A 25304-nucleotide genomic window follows, 5' to 3' on the forward strand; every position below is an offset into this window, starting at 1 on the left:
ATGCCAGAGTAAATTACATTTTAAAAGCGCTTCTCTAAACTACTCCCTATCACTACCAAAGCCAAAGTAAAACTTGGGGAACTGCTGTTCCTGCTGTATTACATCCAAATAAATTAACTTAGACTGACACTAATGGCTCTTGACAAACTCCACACTACTGCCTCTTATGAGCTCTGCTGTGTTTAAAGCAAGTAAGATGATATTAATCATAATGCAGTCCTCAAAGCTCAGCAAGGCCAGAACTGCTCAGGGCAGCCTCTATCCCTTGGCCACAGACCAGCTGAGACTCATTTTTCTCTGAGTCCTTCAAGGAGAGAGCTACTCATTCCCCCAGCTATCCCAGCAACAGCAACAAGAAAAACCACCCCAGGACACACCCCGAGTGGTCTCACCTTTATTTTCCCACAGACCCAAGAGAAGAAGACAGAGAAGAGCATTGCTGGGGACTCCCCAGTGCTGTGTTCCCTGAGCATACAGTTTGCAGTACGTTGCTGGATAATGGGCTGGCTCTGTCTGGTGTGGCTGCCCCAGCTGTTCCCTGCAGGGATGTCACAGAAGACTGGCCTCAGGGTTCGTGTGGTCCACATCACGCCAATAAGGAAGCAGTGCAGGAAGAGCAGACAGTTTGTTTTCCAGGCGTGACCAAAGCTGAGCTGCTAGAAAGCTATTGCCTTTTGCTGATAAATGAAGGCCATCAGACAAATAGGAAGAGAAATCCTATAAGGGAGGTTAAAACCATATATTAGTGTATTTGCTAGGTGCAAAGAGATGATCTTAAGTAATTCTTCAAAGCCAGCTGGTAAACTGTTTTTGTTTTTCACTGTTTATGTTAACACATTAAGAGAATGTTCTGATGGCAAAAATCACTGCTATTCATTAGTAAAAGATCACGGGATTAAGTAGTACAATCAGAAGTCAACAATCTACTGCATCGGCGAGGGCGGGGGAGAGAAAAAGTTCAGGGTCCAAACTAGAGTTACCTGCTCACTGGAAAAGTCTGCAGTCTCCCATGGATGGGTTTTGGGTATTTGGTCAGAAGCATCAGCAACACCCTTGTGCAGACAAATCTGACTCTGAAATCCTTACATGGCACACTGGGCTGGACAAGAAACCTCCAGAGGCCTCTTCCAACCTAAACTACTCCATGACTTAAGTCCAAGGAAAAGGCTATTTAGATATCATGTACTCAGTGTAATTTGGATGTATTTTGTATAATTTCAGTGATATTTGTATTATTTCAGTTCCTCTATGCTAAATGACGATTTGACGATACATGTCACGATTTGTGACAGTTTCAAATATTTCTGATTTCGTTGTACCTGATTCTTCTGCATCAGGGTCCAGAGGTCGAGCACGTCTGTGCTGCATTCCCTGGCCACCTGGACACAGGCCTGGGCGTACTGCCCCGTGGTGGCATTGCAGCGGTTCAGTTTGTCACCTGCCAAGCAGAAACAAAGACAACTTCCAGCAACTGCCACTGATGCAGCATGATTTCAGTCTTCTGTGGCACACACCGCGTTAGCAGGTGTTAAACCAGCACACATAACCAAGCACAGACTAAATCCAAAGCACAGCAGTCTAAGGGGCTGGAAGTTACAGCTTGTGTGGTCTTTTTCAGGGCACCCTTTAGTCCTGAGTCACTTGAAAATATCTCTTTTGAAGAAATGCATCAGGTTGAGAGAAAGAAACAGCCAGCAAGCAGACAGTGTAACTCTGCTCACAGATTTCACCTTCTGGCAAGCTTCAGGTGAAAGCAGTACTTAGATTTAAAACTCTTCATCCACCTGCTAAGGCAGGTAAAACAGAGTTAAGTAAATGGAAATCTATTTATAAGTTTCCTTCTGCTTTTTGTCCCATTCCACATGCAACTGCTCCTTGCAGTAGCCCTCTTGCTACTTTTTGCACCTGGATGAATGCTTCTGTGAACATTAGCATCCTCCTGCTTCCCATCTCTCCTTTACTCTGACATCTATCTGACAAAACTAGAAATAGCTTTCTCCTTGATACTAGAGGGCAGATGCTCTGATATTGCTGCTTTTTGTGCCCACAATCCTTTATTTGTGGTCCATGGTCTGAGATCACCCTGTCTTTTGTTTCATTCCTAGACAGTACTCTCTTTTAGACAGATGCTGGCAGATTCAATGCTGTAAATTCAAGTTTCCTCCATCCCTCCTCCATGAAAACAAAAGTTTTCAGTTTTAAGAGGAAAATGGATTGACATTACAATTACTCCTTGACAGCTGGGAGCCAGATAAGCAGCATTTGGAGTGTGCTCGCATGATATCACATCAAAGCCTTCTAATGCAGCATCATACAATAATGTTATCTGATTTAATGCAGTTTTAACCTAAGGTTATCTTCAAAGTTTTACTACTTTGATTGAAAACATGACTCAGGATATGCAACACCACCTAAATCATAGAAAACTGTGCCACAGAGGTACACAGCTTTGTATTTACCCAACTAAAAATTTTTTTATAACTGTCTAAGAACTGGACAAGGTGTCCTGACAGAAAAGAGAAAATGCCGTCAGGAGGTATAAACTGCCACTGCTGGAGTCAGTGGAATTATGGCAGTTTCCACCAGCTCAGTAACACAAAGTAAGTGATGCTATTATGTCTCTAGAGTTAGCTTAAACAACATAATGGAAAATCATTTAACTACCTTTTTTTTTCAGGCACTTTTATTAGCATCCTTAGAATATGATATTCTCTGGGGTTTTTTTTTAACTTTAAAATAAACCTGGCTGGGTTATTACTGCTTATCCAAACAGAAATCTGCTGTACTTAGTAAAAAATTTTCTAAGGCCCACAATGCCAACATTTCCTCCATTATTTGCATTATTCTGGAAGCTGCTGGGACACGATGGAATCTGCCTAGGACATGCTGACAAACGCCATGTTCTTAGAGGGCAGCCATTTCTGTCAGCTCTGTGCATTAACACATCAATCAACGCTTTGGAAAGGATGTTTGTAATTACTTAGTAGTTACTCCATGAGCTTACCCAGAAGTTGTTTAGCAAAACAGCAGTCCTTTTCCAACAAGTCAGAGAACATGACTGCCACATGGCATACACATGAAGGAAATCACCTGACCACCTGGGATCTGTCACACTCCAGTGGTAAAATGCAGAAATTCCACCCATCCTCATCATTCCTTTACCTTTGGCAAGACATGCCTTCTCCCAAGCTGACTCCTGCAGAGGTGGTGGTGTTATCAAAATAATTCTGTCTGCAGTAATGTCTACTGACTTCAGGTACTGCACCATGTTTTTCAGGTTGGCGGTGTATTCCTCCAAAGGAACGTGTTGCTTGGGGTTCAGCTCTGTGAGGGGTGGAGAACATTATCAGTGGGGCTGAGCTCCCTGCAGGCATCTTACACAGCATAACAGGACTTTTACACAGTATGGCCACGGACACTCACTTCCAGTATGCAGTTCCCCTCAACCACAGACTCAGGAGGTGTGGTAGAACAATTCTGTTCCTCTACACCAAAGCAGACAAGTCAAGAGTTTAAAGACAGCATTTCCAACTAAAGCAAATAAGGCATAGGGGTGAATAAAACCCCCAACAGTTGGGTTTTTTTAAGATGCTTTTTTTTTACAACTTCATATCTTAGCATCACATAATCACCTCAAACCTCGCCTGAACCAAAACCCAAGATTTCCAATATTCTTGGATGCAGGGAAAATTTTGGAAAGTCCCATGGACATGCAGTCAGTCCTTCATGCACTGATGTTATCATTTTGATTAGACTCTGCATCCTGCTATGCTTATCTGAAAGAGAACCCAAATGCTACCTTTCCTTAGCCCATCTGCCAAGAAGTCATCATTGTCCTTTAAAGACAGAAAAAACACCTAGATGCCCAACTCAAATTTTAGGCAACTGCTACCAAGTGTTGAGTGCCATGAAATTTATTTTCCTAGTAGTGAAACTTGGTGATAGGGAGAGAAATGGAAGGCACGACATGGCTCAAATACAAATGAAATGACTGAAAACAAACCTCTGTATAAATAAAAAGAGAGTAATCACTTCCTGAGAAGTAGCAGGAAAAGGCTATTCTGAAACTTTCTGCCTATTCTGCTAAACTGTAAAATCATCTTAAGAGAACAGGTCATAGAAATAAAAAGACAGAAAACAAGCTACCGTACCTTTCAGAGCACTGTCATTAGCTCCAAAGAAAATGGTAACTGCAACAATACTGTCAGCACTGGTACTTTCAGGGATCAGTCTTGGAAGAATCAATTTAGCCCATCTGGTGTTGTACCCCGAGATCCCACGGTTCAAAACATCACATTTTCTGAAATGGAGACACATATCAAAAAGAACATCTCTCCTCTGTCCACCAAATCTTGGGAAGCTTTGAACCATTCTGTCAGGCCATCTGCCTCCATCCCTCTCACATGAGATGTCACATGAGTTTTCAATGGGATCATGCTTTGAAAGTGCTCACACAGGCTGCACATACAGTATTTACCTGTTACTTTCACCGTGGAACCAGAACAACAGTCCTGACAATCACTAAGAAATCTTTAATTTCCACTCAAGCTTTGAATGGAAACACCCAACAAGTATTTCTACCAGCCCTGGGCATGCTGCCCAGAAGGCAGTTCCACTTCACTAAATAAATAAATGTCAATAAATAAACATGTATTAAACATTAACCACTGTTGCTTTTCATTTAGAAAAGCTGCATGAGCTTCTGCAGGCTAGAAATTACTTTTGAAATTTAAGCTCTTACCTGACCAGTCTCTCAGCAAGGTATGCCCCCCAGCCGTTTTCCTGGAAGGAGTACTGAAAACAAGGAAAATGGTGAGATCCTCACTGGAAGAACTTATTCCTCAGAGCTCAGCCTCACCACTGGCACCTTCCCACCTCAAAAGCTTTTGTGCATGGCTCTGGCACTGCTGCTGCAGCGTTTTCTCCCTCCCTGCCCCTCTGAGGTCAAACAGTCCTGGTTCAACCCAGACACACCACTGGCATTTGAAGCAATGCAGGGCTGGTACCTGGCAGGGATGGACCCCCTGGGCCCTTCAAAATTCAAACTGACTGCTGCTGGACTGTAGTTTCATTTTGGCAGGTGAGGGCTTGCTATATCTGTTTGTAGTATTTTTCTACTTTAATTCTAATATCCTCTCATTCTGGAGAGCACCTCTCAAAAATCCTCTCTCTTCATGCAGTTCAGTTTAATGGAGTTAGGATGGTTTTAGAGGTTCAGTTGATGAACAGTAGTTTACTCATACAGTACTATCTGAAATATTAAATGAAATGTACCAGAAGGATGATTTAAGCTGTTTAGTCTAACTTGATACCTGTGTTCATTTATTTTTAATTTCCTTAAATAGAGGATCAGTATTTTCCCTCCTGTTCTTAACAGGAACAGTTAAGAACTAACAACCTCTTCCAGAAGCAGAAAACTAACTCCTTCTCCTTATTCTCACTGCTGCACCATCATTCCTTCTCCAATTCTGCATAGTGAGATGGCTTAGAAACCTATCTCCCACTAAAGATAAACTTGGTCTCTGATTAGTTACTTTTTCACCAGAGCAGCTCCGTGACCCACCACACAACACAAAGAAAGGACCAACAGGGACCCAACAACAACGCTAAAAAGCTGGTGCGGCCTCAGCGAGTTCAGCGGGCCGCGGTCCATTCCCTGCAATGGAGAACCTGCCCGCGGGCTGGGCGAGCAGGACACGGGCAGCTGGGACGCACCGGGTCGCAGCGCGAGGTCCCGGCAAACAGCACGGCTTGGAAAATGCCCCTGGCACCGGAACATCCCAAACTACACCTTCACCTTCGCGCCTCTAACATAGCGAGCTCAAGAATTTCTGTGGAACGGCTCCAGATCGCAGACGCCCGCCGGGCGCGAAGGCCCCGGCACGGCCTCACGGCGGGGCCTGCCCGGGGCCACGAGCGCGCTCCCGCGGCGGCCGCCGCGCTCGTCCCTTTCTCGTCGCTCGCACCGGAGCTCAGGCCGATGCCTGCGTGCCGCCGGGCCCGGTCCGAGGAGCCGGGCCGCCCAAGGAGCTCCCTACGGGGATTGCGGGGCCGGGCGGGCGCTACCTCAGTGATGGAGTCTCCGAAGAGGAGCACGCGAGGCCAGCGCAGGAGCCGCCCGCGGGCTCCCGCCTCCCCGAGCGCCATGGCCGCGGCCGGACACCCTCCAGGAGCGGCGGCGGCAGGAGGCGGCCTCGCCGCTTCCTCTGCAGCGGCAAACGGGGCGGACGGCGGGAAGGCCGCGTTTACAAACCGCGTTCCGGTTCCAGCCCCTCTTGTATCTCCTCTTTAAAAGGCGCAGGCGCGCGGGGAGGGCGCGCCCGGGGCAGCCGGGGACCCACCTCTCACATCAGCCTTCACTGAGCCCTCACAGAGCCCTGCACAGCCCTCACAGAGCCCCCGCGCTGGCTGGAAGGGCTTTCAACAGAATGCGCGCAACTTTAGGGGTTTTATGTTTCAAAGCGCCACTTCCTGCTTAAGAAAATGCAATTACCTAATTTAAAAGATTTCATAGTGTTTAGCTTGCTAACGGCACAATTTGGGGAGGAAAGTGTCGCTAATTTTACTAATACTGCTCATACACTAATTCTCCTCCTCCTCCTACTACTACTACAATCATCGGGTGCCGTTTTAATCAGCTGACAAAAGGAGGAAAGAAGCGTGTACAAGACAGTTCTTCTGTGGAAAACTCGGGTTCTGCGGACATTTTTCAGCGTGACATTGTTTGGCAACAACCACAGCTACCTCAGAGCATCAATCACACTGTGTTTGTAATTCTGCTCTGTGTCCTGAAGTGTCTGATAATCCGTGTCCCTTTTCCCAGGCCGGGGTGGTCACCAAGGCTGTCACAGGTCATAAGCACCCACTTCTCTTGCAGGTGGTGGTGTTCCTGTTCCTCTAGCCCAGTTAATGGCATGCCAGCATGCAGAGTTTTAAAGCTCCAAGCAACCCCAACCATGCAAACTGGGATTCTCCATTTTCAATTGTGTTCAAGTACTTTTGACTTCAAGTAGAGACAAGCACGCAGGCAATCACTTCCTCAACAGGAACAAAATTATATATGCAAACTCAAGATATCCACTTTATCCTCCAACTGGCTTTAATATTCAAAAATACAAAACTCCATTTAATCTTTGTAATTCTGTGTCAGGTTAAGAATTATTTCTTGTATGTGCACAAAGGAGAATATATGCACAAATACAGCTGTTATGAGGTTGCTGCTCCATTATGTGAAGTAACTCACCACTTTCACATTTACAGAATTGAAACCTTTGACATACTCAAGAAAAAAATTATTTACTTATAAAAAATAGGCCAAATAAACTGAAAATTTAAAATATTTTTTTAGGCATCCTAAGTATCTACAGAGGTCAGTATATAGGGCTGAGGGCATCATAAAGCCTCTGTGCTGCCAGTTCCACCATTTCACGAAGGGATTCATCATCTTCACTTCCTGGCTCACAGTCAACTGTCTGGGAACAGAAAGAGAAGGATGTTACAACCACTGGCACTTCATGCTCCGTTTCAGCATGCAGAGAATGCTTGTAAGGGGAAAGGAAAAAGCAGTCATGGAAATTATCAAGAGCAGCACTGTATTTTTTTCAGTGGTCTGCTAGCATGTAGAGGAGTTCAGAGGAGACTTAAGCAACTCCTGCCGAGGAACAAGAAGCTTAATTTGAGCATAAGACAAGAGTCTTATGCTCAAAATGGCTATGTAAAATGCATTAAGTTTTGCGGATTATGTTTAATTCAAAATCAAATAAAATCACACAAGATTCAGTTCCTGGAGATTTCATTTTAACCTAATACAGTGTGAGCGATTACACAGATAACACTGCAAAGCACATGCAGTCAGTAGAGGTACAGGCACCACACTGATGCTTTCATGCACATGATGACATTTACACAAAAATAATCCAAATAAATTAATTTTTTACTGAAACAAATTTTCCTAGAGAAAGATGCACACCCCGAACATGAAACTTGAGCTACATTCTTGACTGTTCTACCTCAGAAACAAAGGGCAGCATTTGGGTAGTAATACTGTTCTTGGTCCTGCGGCCTTTCTAGACTCTAAGACTACACCTTCATTAATTCAGTATTAACTTGTTACTCTTCTGATCAAGTAACTCTTTCTAGCCATAAAGGTGTGGGGAGAGGAAAAGGGCACTTAAAACGGCAAACATACATCTACTTATTATCTAGCAATATTATTAAAATGGTGTTCACTGTGAGAGCACTGTGTTAACCTGGAAAAAATAAATCCACATATCCCACCAGTCATATTTACACAAAAAAGCTTTTCATTTTAAAGCCAATACATGAATGAATTTACACTGTATTATTACTATGAACAGAGGCAATACACAAGTTATGTTTAATATGTTATTAGTAATGACAGAAGGTCAACATGTTAAAATGTTTAAGAACATGAAAGACACGGCTTTAACCATTCTTTACAGTTTTACATTATTCAAATAACTAGGTGTGATGGCTTCTTAAAGCGCCCTTCTAACATGTATGACATCCAATTCCCGACCAAGCTAGTAAACTGATTAAGTATTTCCTTTTTGTGAGTATTTCAGGCTTTCAATTTAGCTCCAAAAGGATCAAGATGACAAAAAAAGTTTTTAACAACATTCCTACCCTGTAACTGTTCAATTATTCAGACCAGCGCATGCTTTAAAAGCATTTTAAAAAAATGTGGGTAAACTCAGTTTCTCTTCTACAATCTTTCTTTATTCATTTTTTCATACAACTGAGCTGCTGGAAAATACTGTTTTTTTTTTTTTCCAAATGTACTGCATTTGTTGCATAAACATTGCTAACATTTTTTAAATTAAGAACACTCTCTGTTTTGATACCAAGTACATTTCCTTAGCAAGTGAGTACATGACAGTGTAGGCAGCACTGTGGGCCAGACAGGAGACTGCTGAACACAGCACACACAGAAGTGCTTTGCTTTACATACCCGAGTGTCCAGGGAAATGTTGGCAGTCTTTCCATCCACTGTGATGCACAGGACAGAGTCATCTTTGGAACTCACACAGTCCTCTCCAAACATATCCCTAAAGCAAAAACCCATGAGTGTAGGTGTGGCCAAACAGCAAACAAGTTTTTCTATTAACTCTGGGGTCACTTTGTCAGGGGAGTATCACCTTTCAGCAACAATTATGTAACTCACTCCAACGCAATTAAAAACATCAAGATTTATTATGACAGTGGGTATCGAATAACAGTAAGTATTTCACCAAAATAATCTCATCATCAACAAAGGGAAGGATTCCTCTGATTTCAAAAGAGGCAAGATTTCTACACAACAGAATACACATCAGAGTAACTTTTTTTTTCTCTCAAAACAGATGTGATCCAAAGTTGTTTTTATTAATAATTTGTAGCGTAACTTTCAGAGACAACTTAAATCTGCTTCTGGGAAATATAACTGGCCTTGTATTCAAAATTTTAACGATGCTGAGAACTTTTTACTGTACCTCCTTCTTCACTTAATTCCTGGCTTTCACAGAAATTAGACTAAAGTAAATTTGCATGAAGTATTCTTACATAACTATCTTTAAACCCTTTTACACTAAGACTATTCTAGTTACATGATTAACTGTGCTCATTTTCCTTTAGAAAAATATATGCCAACTTACTGAAGCATGATCTCCATTCTCTTCCTATACACATCCATATCTATTTTTTTGGAAATCTTATTTACTGCAGCTGAAAAGGAAAAAAAAATTACTTTCACAGACATTTACTGGGAGGGAAAAACGACTAATTGATAGATACTATTTACAAACTGACTTCCCTGAAAAAAAAATCCAAAACCTAAATAGAAGATGTATGTTTGAATAATTTATTAAAAATGCATTAAGAAAAAAAGATGAGAATCAAGGAAATGCACACATTCAAAAAAATCCTGAAAGAAGACACACTTGAGATTAGCAGACAAAATAAGCACCATAAAAGAACATGGGAGATAATGCTAAAAGGCACATAGAAATACAAAGAATTAATTTCAGGGTGGTGGAGGGTGGAGAATCTAGATATTGTCACTAAGAAATGACACAGAGACAGTGTGGACTATGAAAAATCCGGCTAAGGCAGATATTGCTGTATCTTCTATATACAAATATTAAGGCAGAATTTAAAAAAAAAAGGCAAAACAACAAAACAGTTTTTTTCTATCTGTATAAGAAATAAGAAAAAAGAGGAGGTCAAAGTATCATTCAAAAATAAAATTTCTGGTTTTGGTTAGTTTCATAGAAAAGAACATGAGGACATGGCTGGAAGGGCTTATATAGTGAAAATTACCAGAACCAAGATCAGGAAATTATACTCTGAATTTGTTTAGGTGAAGTGACTGGAAAATCTTTACCCCCAAACAAAGTAAGAACTGTTATGGGAATTTCTGAACTCAGGTGAAAGGATTTTTAACAAATGTGTTGAGTCAGACATGGGACTAAACACCTAAGGAACACTAACTGCTATTATACAAAATTGCTAAAATATATAATAAAAAGACAAGAGAGGTAATCCAGTGAAAATAAATAAAATAAATTCTGTTTGTTCATACAGAATGATAAAATGGCCTGGGTTGGGCCACACAAACTTAGTCACTTCAGATTTTTTTGTATGAGATTTAAAACTTTATTTACATAAGGCCATGTTTTCCAGTCAGTTACTGGCTGCTATGTAAGAGAAAGTTTCAACAAATGAACACGTCACAAATAATGAAGACCAAATTGTAGTTCTGTTTTTTAAGTTGCAAATTTTACTCCCTAGTAAGTTCCACAAAGCAAGGAAATACAATGAGGGGATTGCAATCTATTGGAAGGCATTATTTCCCTCTAAGCTTGATGTAAAAAAATAGGAAGTAATGCCTCAGTTAAATAAGCATACGCTAAACTTATACCTTTCTGTATTTTGGGATTTGACTGAACTTCCAGTATCACTGTTGTCACAGTGTCTGCATACATATCATTAGCAGGATTTGCCACCCACTAGAAGACAAAAAACAAAACAAAACAAAAAGAAATTAATTATTTAGACTGAGTGAATAGTGCAGCATAAAGGCAGTATAGCATGAATTGCATTTTCTTTTTTGCTTTTCTCTGAATTCCAGCTTCAAATGACTGTCATACATTTCACACCAAATTATTAACTACTTTTAACTGGCTATACTTCAGTAACTTTCCATGAAAAATTCAAGCTTTTGAATGTTTTTGAGCACATTTACAAAATAATTAATTACCACAACTCTTTGGGGGAAGGAGGAAGTTATTTCCAATTACTATCTGCCAAATTAAAAAAGGGGACTAAATGTGCCATGATACTCATGAAATACAGTTAAAAACCCAAACAGGCACTGGATAAATTAAACACCACACATCCACACAGGACCACAGCTCAAGGGGACCTTTGTTTTATCCTTTGCTTTACTTGTCATACAGTGGAAAACTCCTTAAAACATTGAATTCTGCATGGCATCTCTATGACATTATTTTGAAGAAACTGGAGAACAAAATACTTGTTTCTCCCTCACCAATGCCCACCTCAAGGACTACCATGCCTGGCTCCTGGATCACAGTAATATTTTTGAAAACCTTCAAGGCTGGTTTTTGTTGGATTTCTATTTCTTCTACATCACCTAAGAAGTGACAACAAATGGTTAGCAATAATGAAATTATACTGGAAGTAAGACTAACTTTGCATAAGAAAATAGGACAGGTTAAGAATAAGAGGTGTTGTCTGTTATCAGAACTGCTCAGAGTAGCTCACAAAATGGAACCCCATACTCTCTTCTCTTACCCGACAATATTATTTTCTTTGCTCTGGACTGTTTGGGGTTTTTTTTATTAGTTAATATTGGCCATTTTACTTTGTTTGAATTCTCATATTCAGCTAGCTTAGTACACTGAGTACACCAACAAAAAAGAAAACATATGAGAAATGTAGTTAATTCTGCTCCATTTGCAGAAGTAACCAGCTCTTACCCCCTTATAGGGTAACCCATTGCTAACAGAAGCACAGAGCTTAAATGAAAACCCTGTGTGCCTGGTAGCACTGGGGTTATGAGACTTGAACCTCAACTGAATATAGGTGTTCTCTTCACTAGTGACATGAATTAATTTTGGCACTAGAGAATTAAAAAATTCTGAGCTTTAAATCTGGGAAAGGAATCTGAAAGGTGTGTATATCTAGGACAGGAACTGCCCCTAACCCTTGAGAAAGCTGGAGAGAGGAACAGGGGATCATCCCAGTGTCAGGTTTAAATGGCTTCTCATCCAGGAAAAGCCAATTCTTGCCTCTTGGGGAGGCACAGAAGAGGCTGTCAGTCACAAAGGAGGGCAGAGCTTTTGTTCTGATTAATTGAATGGCATTAGCCATTTCATTTGGGGCTAGAGATACAAGATAAATTAATAAAGTTTCCATCAGAATGGCCAGAGCACTCACTTTGGGGGCTGACAGAGACAGAAATCAGCCTGTGCTCTGTATTGCTCATCACTTTGTAATATGAATACATCAGAATCCCCCCAAAGCTGTGTCACACTCATGAGCTGGATCTGGCAGAAGCTACACAGTCTCATGAAAGCTGTAAAATACGAAGAAATCTCCGCTCAGAAGACCTCTGCAGACTGGAAGTTGTTTTAACAGCTGCTCAGTATAAATCAGGATGGTACGCACCGGTGAGTTTCTGCAGCTGGTAACAAAGGAGATTGAAAGGGCCTGTGTAGGGAATGGCTTGTGTCTGTGTCACTGTGCTCATTGCCAAATCCGTGTAATCTGAAACCATTTGAAAAAGTACATGTTAAAAACTAGCCCTCTGAATTTACTTCCTAATAAATAGAATTGCCACTATAGAAAATAATAGCATTGACACATTTAAGACAAGAGGGCTGAAAAGGGCAATTTATAAAGAGGAAGGCAGAACACCTGTTATACCAGCTTGTTTTATTTTCCTGCCTATTAGAGACAAACAAACTAGGGCAGCAGAACTGCTCTCCCCCAAGCTCTTCTGACCTTAGATTTAATTTGCCCTCTATTCTGAGAATAGATCAGTTCCCTGAGTAATAAAAAGCATAACAGGACTACCCGAGTGTTTGTTCTGTAGCTTTTTACACTAAAAACTAACAACGTTTTAGAAAATGATAGGTCTACTGATTGAGGTATTTTTTGGTTCTCACTGTAATGTTTTATATATATTCTTGCAGAGGAAAAGGCTTTAAGTAACCAGAAAGGAAACTGAACTTTGCTTCTTTTCTGTTAGAGAAGAAAGATTTTAAATTTGAGCGAACAACGAGTTAAATGCCTTTCATCTCACTACAGTAGTTCAGAACTTTAGGCAAATAAGAAATAAAATTAAGATGTTCACTAATTGCTTATGAAACACAAAACTGCAGGAAAAAACCCAGAATTATGTGTTTTAATGACACAGTAAATTTCAATTACCCACTGATCACATCACTGTCTGTACTTACTGGAGAGGTCACATGGAGAAAGGATATGATAGTTAAAATTTCTTTTAACCAGGATTCCAGAAATTCTCTGTCCTTGCTCTGGTTTCTTATCTGCTAAAGATCCCATCACCTGGAGAGAAAAAAAACACATATAGTGCAACAAGGCAATCTGAAGCATTCACAGCTTCAAGTAATTATGAGATGAAATATAGTTCTCTCAGAAAAATCAGAGTATAAAATTAACTCTGAAAACAAAAGGCCTGAGTAACCTAGAAACTTCCTGAGGCATAACACAAGAGAAGTTTGTTGGAGCGAAAAACCAAAGAAAAACCCAAAACGACAAGAAAATCTCCTCAAAATAAAAACCCCCGAACCAAACCCCAAATACTATTAAACATAAAGCATTCACACACTTTGAGACCCTGGAAAACATGTAATTTGAAATAAATTAAAAGCAGAGGCTAGGAAGATAACGTGTAGTTTTTATCTCAGAACATGCTGTTCTACGTGTAAAAAAACATTGATTTCATACCTTGGCAAGTTTTTCTCCTCTGAAATTTAATGTCACAGCTTCAGTATTCCTAGGATTATGAACTTCTATATGAACTTCATCATTATCCTCATACTCCCGTATCAATGCTGCTTTCAATCTGGCCATTTCATTCTGCTCACCATGAACTAAAATCTATAAAAAAGAGTTTTCCTTTCAGCAGAAATTATCTGTCCAACCAGACATGTTTAGTAAGTAAATTATCCAGGAAAACTGACATATTCTATCTGATGCGATTCCACGAGGTCACAGTGTAAGGAAACGTGAGCTCAATTACAGTGCTGTGTCTGAATTCTCTGCACTATTGGAAGGGTGGGATTTCACAACCCTGAGTATTAGCTGAAAACTCCATGCTACCAAGCAGAGTGCATTACATAGATCCCATTTAAGTTTTCACACACAAATATACTGCCGTATTATGAAAAGGAAGTATTAATTTAAGTTCAAGAGAAGTCAGTTAGCTTTATATTTTTGTGTCTGTGTGTAGATATAACCATAATAAACACGCAATTCAGAGAGGATGCCTAACAGCTCACAATTTTCTTTGCCAAGTTAATTCTCTTCTGTGGTGATTTTTTGCTTTCTTATCTGTGCTTGTACAGTTTCACCACCAGCTTCAGATCCTAGTCCCCATTTTCACATTCTGGTACTTCACACCTTCTTTGCATGATTTGCTCATGCTTTTCCCTCCACGTGCAGCCTTTGTCTCTTACTGTCTGCACATATCTTCAATTGATGTTTTTTTTTTATTTATTTCAAGGCCAATTCCAGTGAATTATTCCAATACCAGCATCTCCAATTTAACATTGTCCCATACTGCATCTTACTTGCTCAAAACATTGCTGAAACAGATTATGGGTCTACACCATTGTCTGGAAAGTCATCCCCAGGGATGCAGACACTCAAGAACAAGTTGATTTTTACTTTGCTAAGATAACTTGACAAAAAATAATTAAAATCTCCACCTTTAATTATTCAAAGCACAGGGAAGCTGGCTACTGCCAGACACCAGTCCCTGCCTTGACTCAAGGCTGTGAGCTGGTTTGATGAATCCCACTCTGGAGAAATGGGCAGCATGGATACTGACCACATGTGGAGGTTTCAGGGCCCGGATAAATTCACTAGTTTGTTGATAATCTGTGTGAGCAGAGAAAGAAATGTAATCCACAGACATCTTCAGTGGGAGTTTTTGCCCTGACATAGTTGTGATCTCTTCTGGCTCAGACATGATGTGCTAGAAAATAAAAAGCAATTAATTAAAAAAGTAAAGCCTCCTACAGACACCATATAATTAATGCTTTACATTTCCAAAATCAATGAAATAATAGTGGCAGCCACGTTAAATGTGAAGCAGTGAAAATAAAATCTCTCAAATTTCCCAGAACATAAGACTCACACATGAAAAACGCATACACAACACACACCATTTCATCCTGTGCATCCTCAGCAGATCTGGGGGCTCATCCTTCTTCCAGATAAATCCCTCTAACTTGTATCAAACAGTAATAAGTGTGTGATTTCCATCTCTAAAGGCAAAATCAGATGATGTGGTTGCCCTTAGCTGCTGGAATTTGGAAGATTTCATTCCCTAGAGATGGTCAGTGGCACAAGGAGCACAAGGCAGTCTGGTCTCTGACACATAAGTAGTGTTAGACTTAATATCAACTTCTCTTGAATTAGGATTAGGGCTACCTTCTTGAAAAATAAAGAAGTGGAGAGGTCTAAAGCAAGCATTCGTTCTCATGACAAGGTAACTGACCGTAAAAAAGATTACTCTATATAACATCACTGGAAATGACCATATGCAAATTTTCATTAGTATTAGCCAAAAGCAATCAGTTTTGACTACGTACTCATACATACCTAACAATCATTTCAGTAAATCAAATAAAAACACTTACTATTGACCAATCCTTTTAAAACCTAACATGAATGCTACCTGTTACTAATAGGTTGTGGTGCATTAGCAACTCACCTTAGCAAGAGTTCCTTCAACACAGTACCCTGCAATAATGACTCCATTCCTCTTATCTGTGCACCAGCTCTCAAACAGCTCCCTGGACAAGCCACTCTGCATCATGCCAGGGGAAGCCATGACAACACTTGGGCCAATGTCATCAAAGTGATCCATACTCTAAAAAGACACAGTGAGAGTACCAGTTACCACAACTTACTTCAACAAAGGACAGCCCAGCTGCACCCTTGAACAATGTACAAGAAGGGCCCTGTGTTCACAGATTACACCCCATCCTCACAAAAAGTGCCCTTTGCAGGAAAATTCCTCTTACTGATACCCACAAGGAGTAAACTGCAAGCACAGGAATCTATACTGGAAGAAATGTTGGGGCATAAACTTCCCTCAAACAGCCCTCTAAGCACTGGGACAGCAGATAACTCAGATATAAACCTGGACCTAATCAATCTATAGGATATTAAGGATATGGATTGGCTCAGATCATTATAGCATGGTGCTAAAAACAAATCAAGGTTGTGGGTTCAATCCCTGGAGGGGCCCTTCACTTCAGAGATGGACTCCATGATCCTTGTGGGTCCCTTCCAACTCAGAATATTCAGTGGTATCAGGATACTCAACATGCAAACTATTCAGCAAATATGAACTCTTCTGTCACGTTCACCTTTTTTAAGAATCTCAAGCTTACCTTCAGGTTACTAATATGCTTGAAAACAAAAGGATTGTTGATGTTAATTTGCTTGCGTATTTTGTCATTCATGGCATTGACGTATGTCTGATAAACTGCCATACACTTCTTTGCCAAAGAGGAGGCATAGTATATGGGGATATCATGGAGTTCAGGATGATTCTGCCAGTATTCATCTAAAAATCCAAAACAAACAAAATAATAAAGAATAAAATAAAACAAAACAAAACAAAAAAAAAACACACAAAAAACCCAGCCACCAAATAACAAAACACAAAATTCTATCCGCAGGATTATTTATAAAGTGTGTGCTTCTCAGAAACACTAGTAACTCTTGTAAAACAGATCTACCAGTGGGCTTTTTCATTTTTATTACAGAAAATCACCATCACAACTTCTTTGCTTTCATCTGCTTTTCTAAAACAGTCAGCAGCTAGAACTGTATACAACCAGAACAAACAAACAGGCAAACAAACATGGCAAAGGTGAACTTCAGATACTTTTGGCAGGTCAAATTTCAATCAACCACCATCTTCAGCTACAAGGAATAAAGTATACATGATACTACACTGCAATAAGTCTACCTTTATGACAAATACATCTAAGAGCCAGTGACATCTGCACACAGATTTGTGAGAATTCACTATATTCACTATATGTCTGTAAAACAAATTCACGGAGTTCAGGTGAGAAGGATTTCATTCAATTATTAAGCCTGGCTTTCTGTTCACCAAGTTATATTTTACAAGCCCAACTGGAACAAGAACAAGAAACAAGCCTTCATTAATCACAACTTATTTTATCACTCATGACCGTAGCCATGACCTTTTCTAAACATAAATAAGATATTTGAATGCAGCTGTACAAATGTAACTTATCCTTTTTCCCATTTGGATACAGTTCTGCTAGTCTGAAAGATATTTATGTTGCACAATTGAGGTACAAATCGTCCAAAAATAGAGGTACACTCTTTTGGCTGTATTGGTGCATTTACAATGACATTACAATGTGCTTTTACCTAGCACTTCTTTTGGAGGCGAAGCTTCTCACAACATTTCAGAGAGGCTCGCTGCCATGGCAGCTTTAATAAGCTCAGGTGCAAGGTGGAAACAGCCAGTACAAGATAACCAGTCACAAACTGAATTCATCATCATAATTTTCTACACCATAACACAGTATTTTATTTTTGTCATACAGTTACAGAAAGAAGAAAAATAAACACAGAAGCCTGCAGGCTCAACTGTGTAGGCATGTGAGATGCAATTGCATTTTCTACCTAATTAAGCATCCAATTGCATGTCTAGCTTTCCTAGATATATTTTCAAGCTTATCTTTAGAAACTCACTTTAATATCTAAACACAGCAGAGAGGCAAACAAATTACAACTTAACGGCTACACAAGGTTGAAGATGTTCAGTTTTTACGTTCTCTATAAATTAAAAAACCCCTCTCAATCAATGAGAAGTAGTAAATAATTCTACAACATCAAATACTGTCCCATGCCTAGACCTGAATTTCTTGTTAACATATGCATAGAGTAGTAAGACATTTTGAAAACAAACTAGTTTCTAATACTGAGCTAAACTGAAAAGTGGGAAAAATTTCAAGTAGTTTAGGGAACACTTCATATTCAACACCCTTAATATAAGTATTTTAAGCTTGAGACAGCTATCTTTTGATCTGCCCAGCCTTTGAATAAGCAGAAAGACTAGTGAAAAAAATCACATAACATAGTACAAATTAAACGTGCTAAAAGGAAGCAAAGAAGACCAGGAATAATTTACTTAAAAATGTTTTTTTCTGAAATACCTTGTAACAGCTATTTATTTTCTGTGATGTAGCTTGTTATGTTCATGGCTGATTCTCACTCATTTTTGTTCAAAAGCCTAATTTACTTTTCATTATTATTAGTACTTCAGAAGTGTTAAAGTGTCTTCTATGGTCTTCTAAGCTTTTCCTATAAAGAGTTTTTTCATACAGGTTTGTGAATTAAAGCACAAAAATAGCAGAACTTTGGAAGAAAATATACAGCTTTTTTTAGCAGTACAGTTTAAGTAAAACAGCTGTTGCAACTGGTTATTTTTCTATTTGCAATAATTGTCCCTAATTGCTGAAATCCTGATTCAAAAAGATTCAAAAGCCAAGCACATATTACCACACCATCATCTATCTCTTCCTTTCTAGGTCTCCCATCCTACTTCACAAAGCAGAACTGTTAGTTGGTTTACTGGACTTTTTGCATTTGAACAAACATGAATTTTATATTAAATTATCAGGTAAATAACACGCTGTAAAATGGCTGAAGAGTTGTTCAAGGAATTATAACATCTGAAAACATTCTGAGTCCCTTTCCGTGCCTCTCCATGAAGAGGAGCTGGGAAGCTACATACCTAAGATTAGGAGCAGTTCTTGAGCTCGACCCAGGGCAAAGACAGGGATGAGACCTCGGCCCCCTCTGTTGACGATGTCATGAACGGTGTTGCAGAACCTCGCCTCCCGCTCCTCCCTCTTCTCATGAATGTGAGTGCCATATGTGGATTCCTGCAAATGGAGAGACAGAGCATTGAAGGGGCTGACACAGAGAATAATTCCTGATCTTCTCTGAAACCCCTCCAAAAAAACCCCAACAGATAAACATAATGCTGTTAACATGTTGGGGAGAGGAGGGGGAGGTCAAGGAGAGGGAAAAGTCAAAACCACCCCAAGTTCCCAAAACCACCCCACCAAGGCAAATAAAGAAAACTTTCCCTCTCCCAAATCCCTCAAGCAATTTAGACAGACAGATCCTGTCAGCACTAAAAAAGTTAGAGCTATTAATTTCAATGCTTCTTTACACTTATTTTCCTAACTGGAAATGCTGCCAGTGCTTTGATGATCACACTGACAGGACCCATAGTGGTACGTGTGCCATGGTTTAACCTCACACTTAAAATATAGGAATTACACAAAATACATGATTTTGATGTGACTTAAAATTAGATTATGAGTTTCAGAAAACAGCTAGAAGGGACACAGTAAATTAAATAATTTTGAAAGTTTCCAGTGTTTGTTTCCAGCTAAAACTGTTAAAGTTTCCCTTGAGCTGCTGTTTTCCAAACATGGATTCAGAATTAAAAAAATTCACTCAGAAAACAAAAAAATAATATGGAATAACACTCAGGGGAGTGCTATTCCAGAGCACCGACATATTCCATAGCACTTAACATATCTGGAAGTAGGTTAGGATCTACTAAAAGAGACATCTGTTTAAATTTGGGGTGGTGAAACACAAGCTGAAATCTAATAAATATCCCATCTCAGAAAGGTTTGTCTAGAGCCTTAAGGAGCTTCATCAGAAGAATTATAAAATTATAATTAGACTTTTCAATACAATGGGAAGCAATGTCAGAGCTCTGAACACCCAAGTAGTTTAGATATTTAACACAAATCACTACAACTAAATCTCTGCTATCTTTGTCATTCCATTTTGGCTTTAATTAAGTCACACCCCTAATCCATAATTAATTATTAATAAAAGATAAAATTTTGCAAACTTACAATTATAAGAATATCGGGTTTAATATTGGGAATCTCAGCTGCCATCAGGTGCCTGTCTTCCTGCCTTGAGAAATCACCTGTATATAACAGCTGTTGGAGACAGAGAAGCAGGTGCTCAGGTTACAGGTTCTACCAGTCAGCAGCCTTTAGAAAGCTGTGCAGAGGGTTTTAATGAATTTTTGATTAAAAGGTCAGCTTTAAATAAGACTCTTCTTATGTGAGCAGTGCTTACAATATTAGGTCAACAGTACTACAACACAAGTATTTAAAGCTCAATAGTAAACGTTTTTCAAGCAGTACCATAATTCCAACAAAACCAGGTAAACAATTAATAAGCTCTTATTTTTCATTTCAGATATCAAGGTGCTGTTTTCAGCCTTTTGCATACTTGCACTGACCACAAAGAAGTAAAGATATACATAACAGCAATTCCTAAGAGGAAGCAAATTGAAGATCAAACTGCATTTACATACCAAAATACAAATATAATTAATAATAAAAAAAATATTAAAATTATTTTAACATTTCCTGATACAAAAAAAGCCTGTAATCTAATTGATATTCCAAATGGAATACTCATGTTCCCCATTACACTGAGAAGTAATTTTTGATTTTTATTTATTTTTAATGGATTCTTAACTGCAGGGTGGAATGCAACACTGTGCACCCAAATTGATGATTTTAAAACTGACTTTTTTTTGTTGATGAAAATGTGAACAATAAATAACATACAGTCAGTGACAGCAGACACCTGGTCTGCCAGATAACCTACTATCACAGGGAATTAATGAAAATAATGATATTAAAACCCAATCTATTTGAGTCATGCACAGTAAGATGGAATCTTCTTTGTCATACCTCAATCAGAAAAAAAAACATAAAAGAAACACTAAGAGATCTAAATTTTATTGTGATCGTTGTAAACTCAGTTCTATTTCTAGCATTTTTTTAAGTTAAAACTCGTATAATTCTCAATCATTATAAATCATGAACAAACTCCTACTGGGCAGCAAGCCTCAGAACCACCTTCTCCATTCTCTCTTCAGGGCTGTGTGAAACTTTCCTTGGACAGTGATTATCCTGCTGAACTCCATTTCATGAGATGTATTTCAAGTATCTGGTTTTGGCACAGTGCTGCCTGTGATTATATGATTTACTTAACCCCTGTGTGCCTAAAATTAAAAATAATCTTATTTCTTTAGGTACACAGCACAATGTTATGAGAAAAATGCAACTCACATACATTGACAAGTGCCATTTAAGCACTTGAGACAGACAGAGAAGTAAAAGAGAATTACAGAAACAAGCATCTGTTCAGAGATTTTACTAAAATGCAGCTTCCACACAACTGCCTCAGCTACCATCTGCCTCTGATCAGACCAGCAAGGGAAACTACATGTTTAGTGGTTCCAAGTCTGAGTTCATGTCTCAGACTCCCATACAATCCAAACATCTCACCTGATCTGTGTCACTGGCCAGTTTTAATCAGCAAGAAAATACATGTCCTAAGCCAGGGCCTCTCACCTTGACCTGAGCCCAAGTCTATTGGACAGCTCCAGCCACAGTGGTAGAACATAAGAGACAATAATAATTAATGACTACGGTAGTACTCAGGCTTGATTTCAACTTTCAATAAAGAGAAAATACCTTCACGCCAGCTATTTCAATCATAAACATGGCTGCTCCCAGAACGTGGCCTGCATGGTAGCACCAGAATTTGATTCCTGCCACCTCTTTCACTTCATGGAAGTTGATGGTCTCAATCTTGTCCATGCTTTCTTCGAGGTCTGTTTCTGTGTATAGCATGTCATCCGCTGAGATGTTACTGGATACAAGTGAAATGGCTAAATATCAGCTCATTTGGAAAAAATATCTGGAAAAAACACTTCCTGGGAAGTGCAACTGGGAAAAAACACTTTCCCCAGTTAGATTTCCATTCTGTAACACCATGTCTCCTGTGTTAAAAATCAAGTCCAGCTACTCCAACATAGATCACCTAAGGAGAGTTAAAGTACCTTTCTTTTGAAAGGCCATGCTAGAAGCCTTTTCAGTTAAGAATCTGCTCTGTATTCCTCAAAAAGTACCAATAATATTCCCAGCCCTGGACAGAGATCTGCAACTTAGCTTGTAACAGTCCTCAAAAATCACATGGATCCATGCTTTTACTACCAGCCCAGAACAAGCAGGTTAAAGGAGGACTGCTCATCAGGTTGTTGATCCAAGCTCAAAAACAGCTGAGTTGAGATATGGTCAGGACCATTGCAGTCACATGGAAATAATGTGTCAAGGCATGAAACACAAGAAGACAAAAATATAAGAGGAAAAAAAACCCAGACATGTAAGTAACTGAGCACTCTTTGTATATTTAATTTGTCCTTGTCCTGAAGAGTGAATTGGATCTTTAGGAGCTTAAAATTCACTGCAAACTACCCATGAGGTAGTAAAGTGATTCATTACGTCTAATCTGATTATATATAATGTTGCTACTTATGACAACAGCCAGGTTCATCCAGCTACTTTTGGTAGCTTCACCTCAAGTTTCTCATTGGAAAGGGAAATAATAGGTGAAATAATTCAGGAAGAGACAAGCCACAGTCTATCTTACCTTACTTTAACATAGTCTGAAAGAAGCCATCTGTAAATAGCTTTTGTGGCATGAGTCATGAATGTCCTTCCCTTAAAACTTGTCTTCTGCAAAAACCATGGCAAAGCCCCACAGTGATCTAAATGAAAGCTTAAAATAGACACACAAATCGAATTAATACATTCATATTACACAAAACTAATATATAATATCTATAATTCACTACTTCGCTGGACCAATATGGTGTCATGAAAATCCAGAAACAGAATTTTCAGGCTTCTTGTTAACTGTGCTGGTCTATGTTCTGCAGACTAGTGACTGGAAACACAGGCAAGAAAAGGTAAAACTAATACAGGAAATTCATTTAATACCAAGGTTTTACGTGTATAGTATTAGAATTATCTTCTTTTTCTAATTTCCATGTAAATTTAGAGGGAGAAAAGGAACAGGAGCCAGGGACACTAAACATCAAAGATAGATGAAAACTAAAAACACAATCCTAATTTTGCATGTTTCACACTACAGAATAAAACATGATCTCTGAAAATTAAATTATTTGTTCACACTTTTAGTTCGACTTATCTTAAGAAACTACTTTTGAAATACAGGTAGAACAAACACATACCACAAAACCTCAGGATTTTATGGAGAACAGTTTATTACTGATTACATCATTTAGAAACAGCTCTCCTTGTCTCTCAGCCACTAAGCAATACTTAAACCATATACAAAGCTTGTGTAAGTCTCTTAAGAACCTTTTCAATTCAAAGCCAATAGAGCAAAAAACACAACCAATACTGTTCTGCAGTCTTTGTGCAAAAAACTCACTCCAGGAGCAATCATAATGGTATTAAAGCAGGCCAGGTTATAAAACAGTCAGAAATCAGAGTCAGCTCAGAGAAGAGTTGCAATGTCAAAAGTGAATCCTCAATATTCAGTCCTTAATTCTACATGTAGTTCCTTCAAACTTGTTTTTAAAAAACCTGGAAACTAAAATTTTTCCTACCATTTAAATAACACCTATTTTCAGCCCCTCAATAACCTACATGTGAACACAGCTCAGAGTATAACCTCAAGTTATTTGTGCTTTTAGGTGCCACTTACTGACTAATGAGGAGGAGATCAATCTCAGCTGGATCAATCAAATCAATGTAAGGAAGAGCATCCATTCCTTCTAGCCCAGGATGGATCCCACAATCAAGCTGAAAAATGAAAGAAAGTTAAAGCTTCTAACAGAATGTATTAAAAAACCCTCTTCCATCTTGGTCTACTAGTGACTGTTATTAGTGACTGGTAAATTTTAGCAGCATGCAAATTTTTTTTTTCTTTATTAAACATTGCTTTTAGCATTGGATTTCAAGTAGAATGGTTTGGGTTGGAAGTTCATACATTCTATACAGGGATATGATTTTATTTTGTAAAATAAAACAGCCTCTCTGATGCTTAATATCATACATGCTATACTGCTCCAGAAAGGTACAAAATGTGCCTTTCCTGGCACTGTGTCTGACTTGACTGCAGAAGCTGAATTTAACCTGCAACATTTCAGATCACTTCAGTGATCTAAGTACCACACTGAGAGGGCACACAAATATATCCATGCAATAATTACCATGATTTTTCTTCCTTTAAACTCCAGAATTATGCATGATCTTCCTACTTCTTGACCAGCACCTCTGCAAAAGGATATCAAAGTCATGAGGACTGAAACAACCCACACCACACAGATGTAGCTACACTGGCTGCCTCTACTGGGATTATTTTTCTGTGTAGAAATAACAACTGCACGGCCTTTTTAAGCTCAGCTATCCAAAGTACCCGAACAGCTGTACTTATCTCAAAGGAAATGTGCTCCCTACATAACGCAGCGGAAATAAAAACAACTTGTTTGAGGAAATTATTTTGGCCTCTTGTTTTTTTGCTGAGCACTCGAGCCTCAAACTATTGACACTTATAATTAAAGTTCACCTAAGTAACAAATCGGGCCCAATAAGCCCGGAGTGGCATCTTCAAGCTGTCCCATAAACGAGGCTTGTGGCGCTACCAGGAACACCCTCAGCCTGCAGTGGCACCTTTACCCGGGAAATCAGCGGCTCCCAGCGGTGCCGCCCCGGCCCGGCCCCAGCCCCGGCCCCGGCCCCGGCCCCGGCCCCAGCCCCAGCCCGGCCCGGCCCGGCGGCTCCCCCGGCGCTCACAGGGGCCGGATCAGCAGCTGGTCGCTCTCCTCGGCCGGGATCAGCGCCTCAGCCTTGCGCTTGGCCGCCATGGCGCCGCTCCCGCCGCCTTCCGCCGCCCGCCGCGCCTGCGCCCGCCCGCGCGACCCGGAACGGGATCGGCAGCGGGAACAGGAGCGGGAAGGGGAACGGCAGGGGCAGCGGGAGAGAGCGGGGCCCGGCGCGCCCGGTGAGCAGCGGCCACCTCGCTCTGTCACTTGTCGGGTTATCGGCCGGGGACGGAGGGAGAAACGGGGAGAGAAGCGAAGGCGGGATGCGGTGCTGCCCTGCCCGGCT

At 39.9% G+C, this 25304-nt stretch overlaps 2 protein-coding genes across 2 annotated transcripts; both read right to left on the reverse strand.

The window, feature by feature from the left end:
* Window positions 1–380: 380 nt before the first annotated feature.
* Window positions 381–6206, reverse strand: IAH1 (isoamyl acetate hydrolyzing esterase 1 (putative)). The gene is made up of 6 exons (XM_062488491.1): window positions 6067–6206; window positions 4742–4794; window positions 4152–4300; window positions 3163–3324; window positions 1320–1438; window positions 381–717 (listed from the first exon to the last, which is right to left on the reverse strand). The coding sequence occupies exons 1-6, from the start codon at window positions 6145–6147 to the stop codon at window positions 550–552; spliced, it is 732 nt and encodes a 243-aa protein (XP_062344475.1). The 5' UTR covers window positions 6148–6206; the 3' UTR covers window positions 381–549.
* Window positions 6207–7324: 1118 nt separating this feature from the next.
* CPSF3 (cleavage and polyadenylation specific factor 3) lies at window positions 7325–25075 on the reverse strand. The gene is made up of 18 exons (XM_062488493.1): window positions 24990–25075; window positions 24407–24470; window positions 23899–23996; window positions 22816–22944; window positions 21858–22035; window positions 20211–20300; window positions 19064–19214; window positions 16674–16849; window positions 15989–16147; window positions 15101–15247; window positions 13996–14148; window positions 13485–13593; window positions 12691–12789; window positions 11559–11653; window positions 10919–11006; window positions 9654–9723; window positions 8972–9068; window positions 7325–7472 (listed from the first exon to the last, which is right to left on the reverse strand). Exons 1-18 carry the CDS (start codon window positions 25058–25060, stop codon window positions 7371–7373), a joined length of 2076 nt encoding a protein of 691 aa, XP_062344477.1. The 5' UTR covers window positions 25061–25075; the 3' UTR covers window positions 7325–7370.
* Between the last annotated feature and the right edge of the window lie 229 nt (window positions 25076–25304).

The sequence above is a fragment of the Cinclus cinclus genome, chromosome 3 (assembly GCF_963662255.1).
Source record: "Cinclus cinclus chromosome 3, bCinCin1.1, whole genome shotgun sequence".
Taxonomy (NCBI): domain Eukaryota; kingdom Metazoa; phylum Chordata; class Aves; order Passeriformes; family Cinclidae; genus Cinclus; species Cinclus cinclus.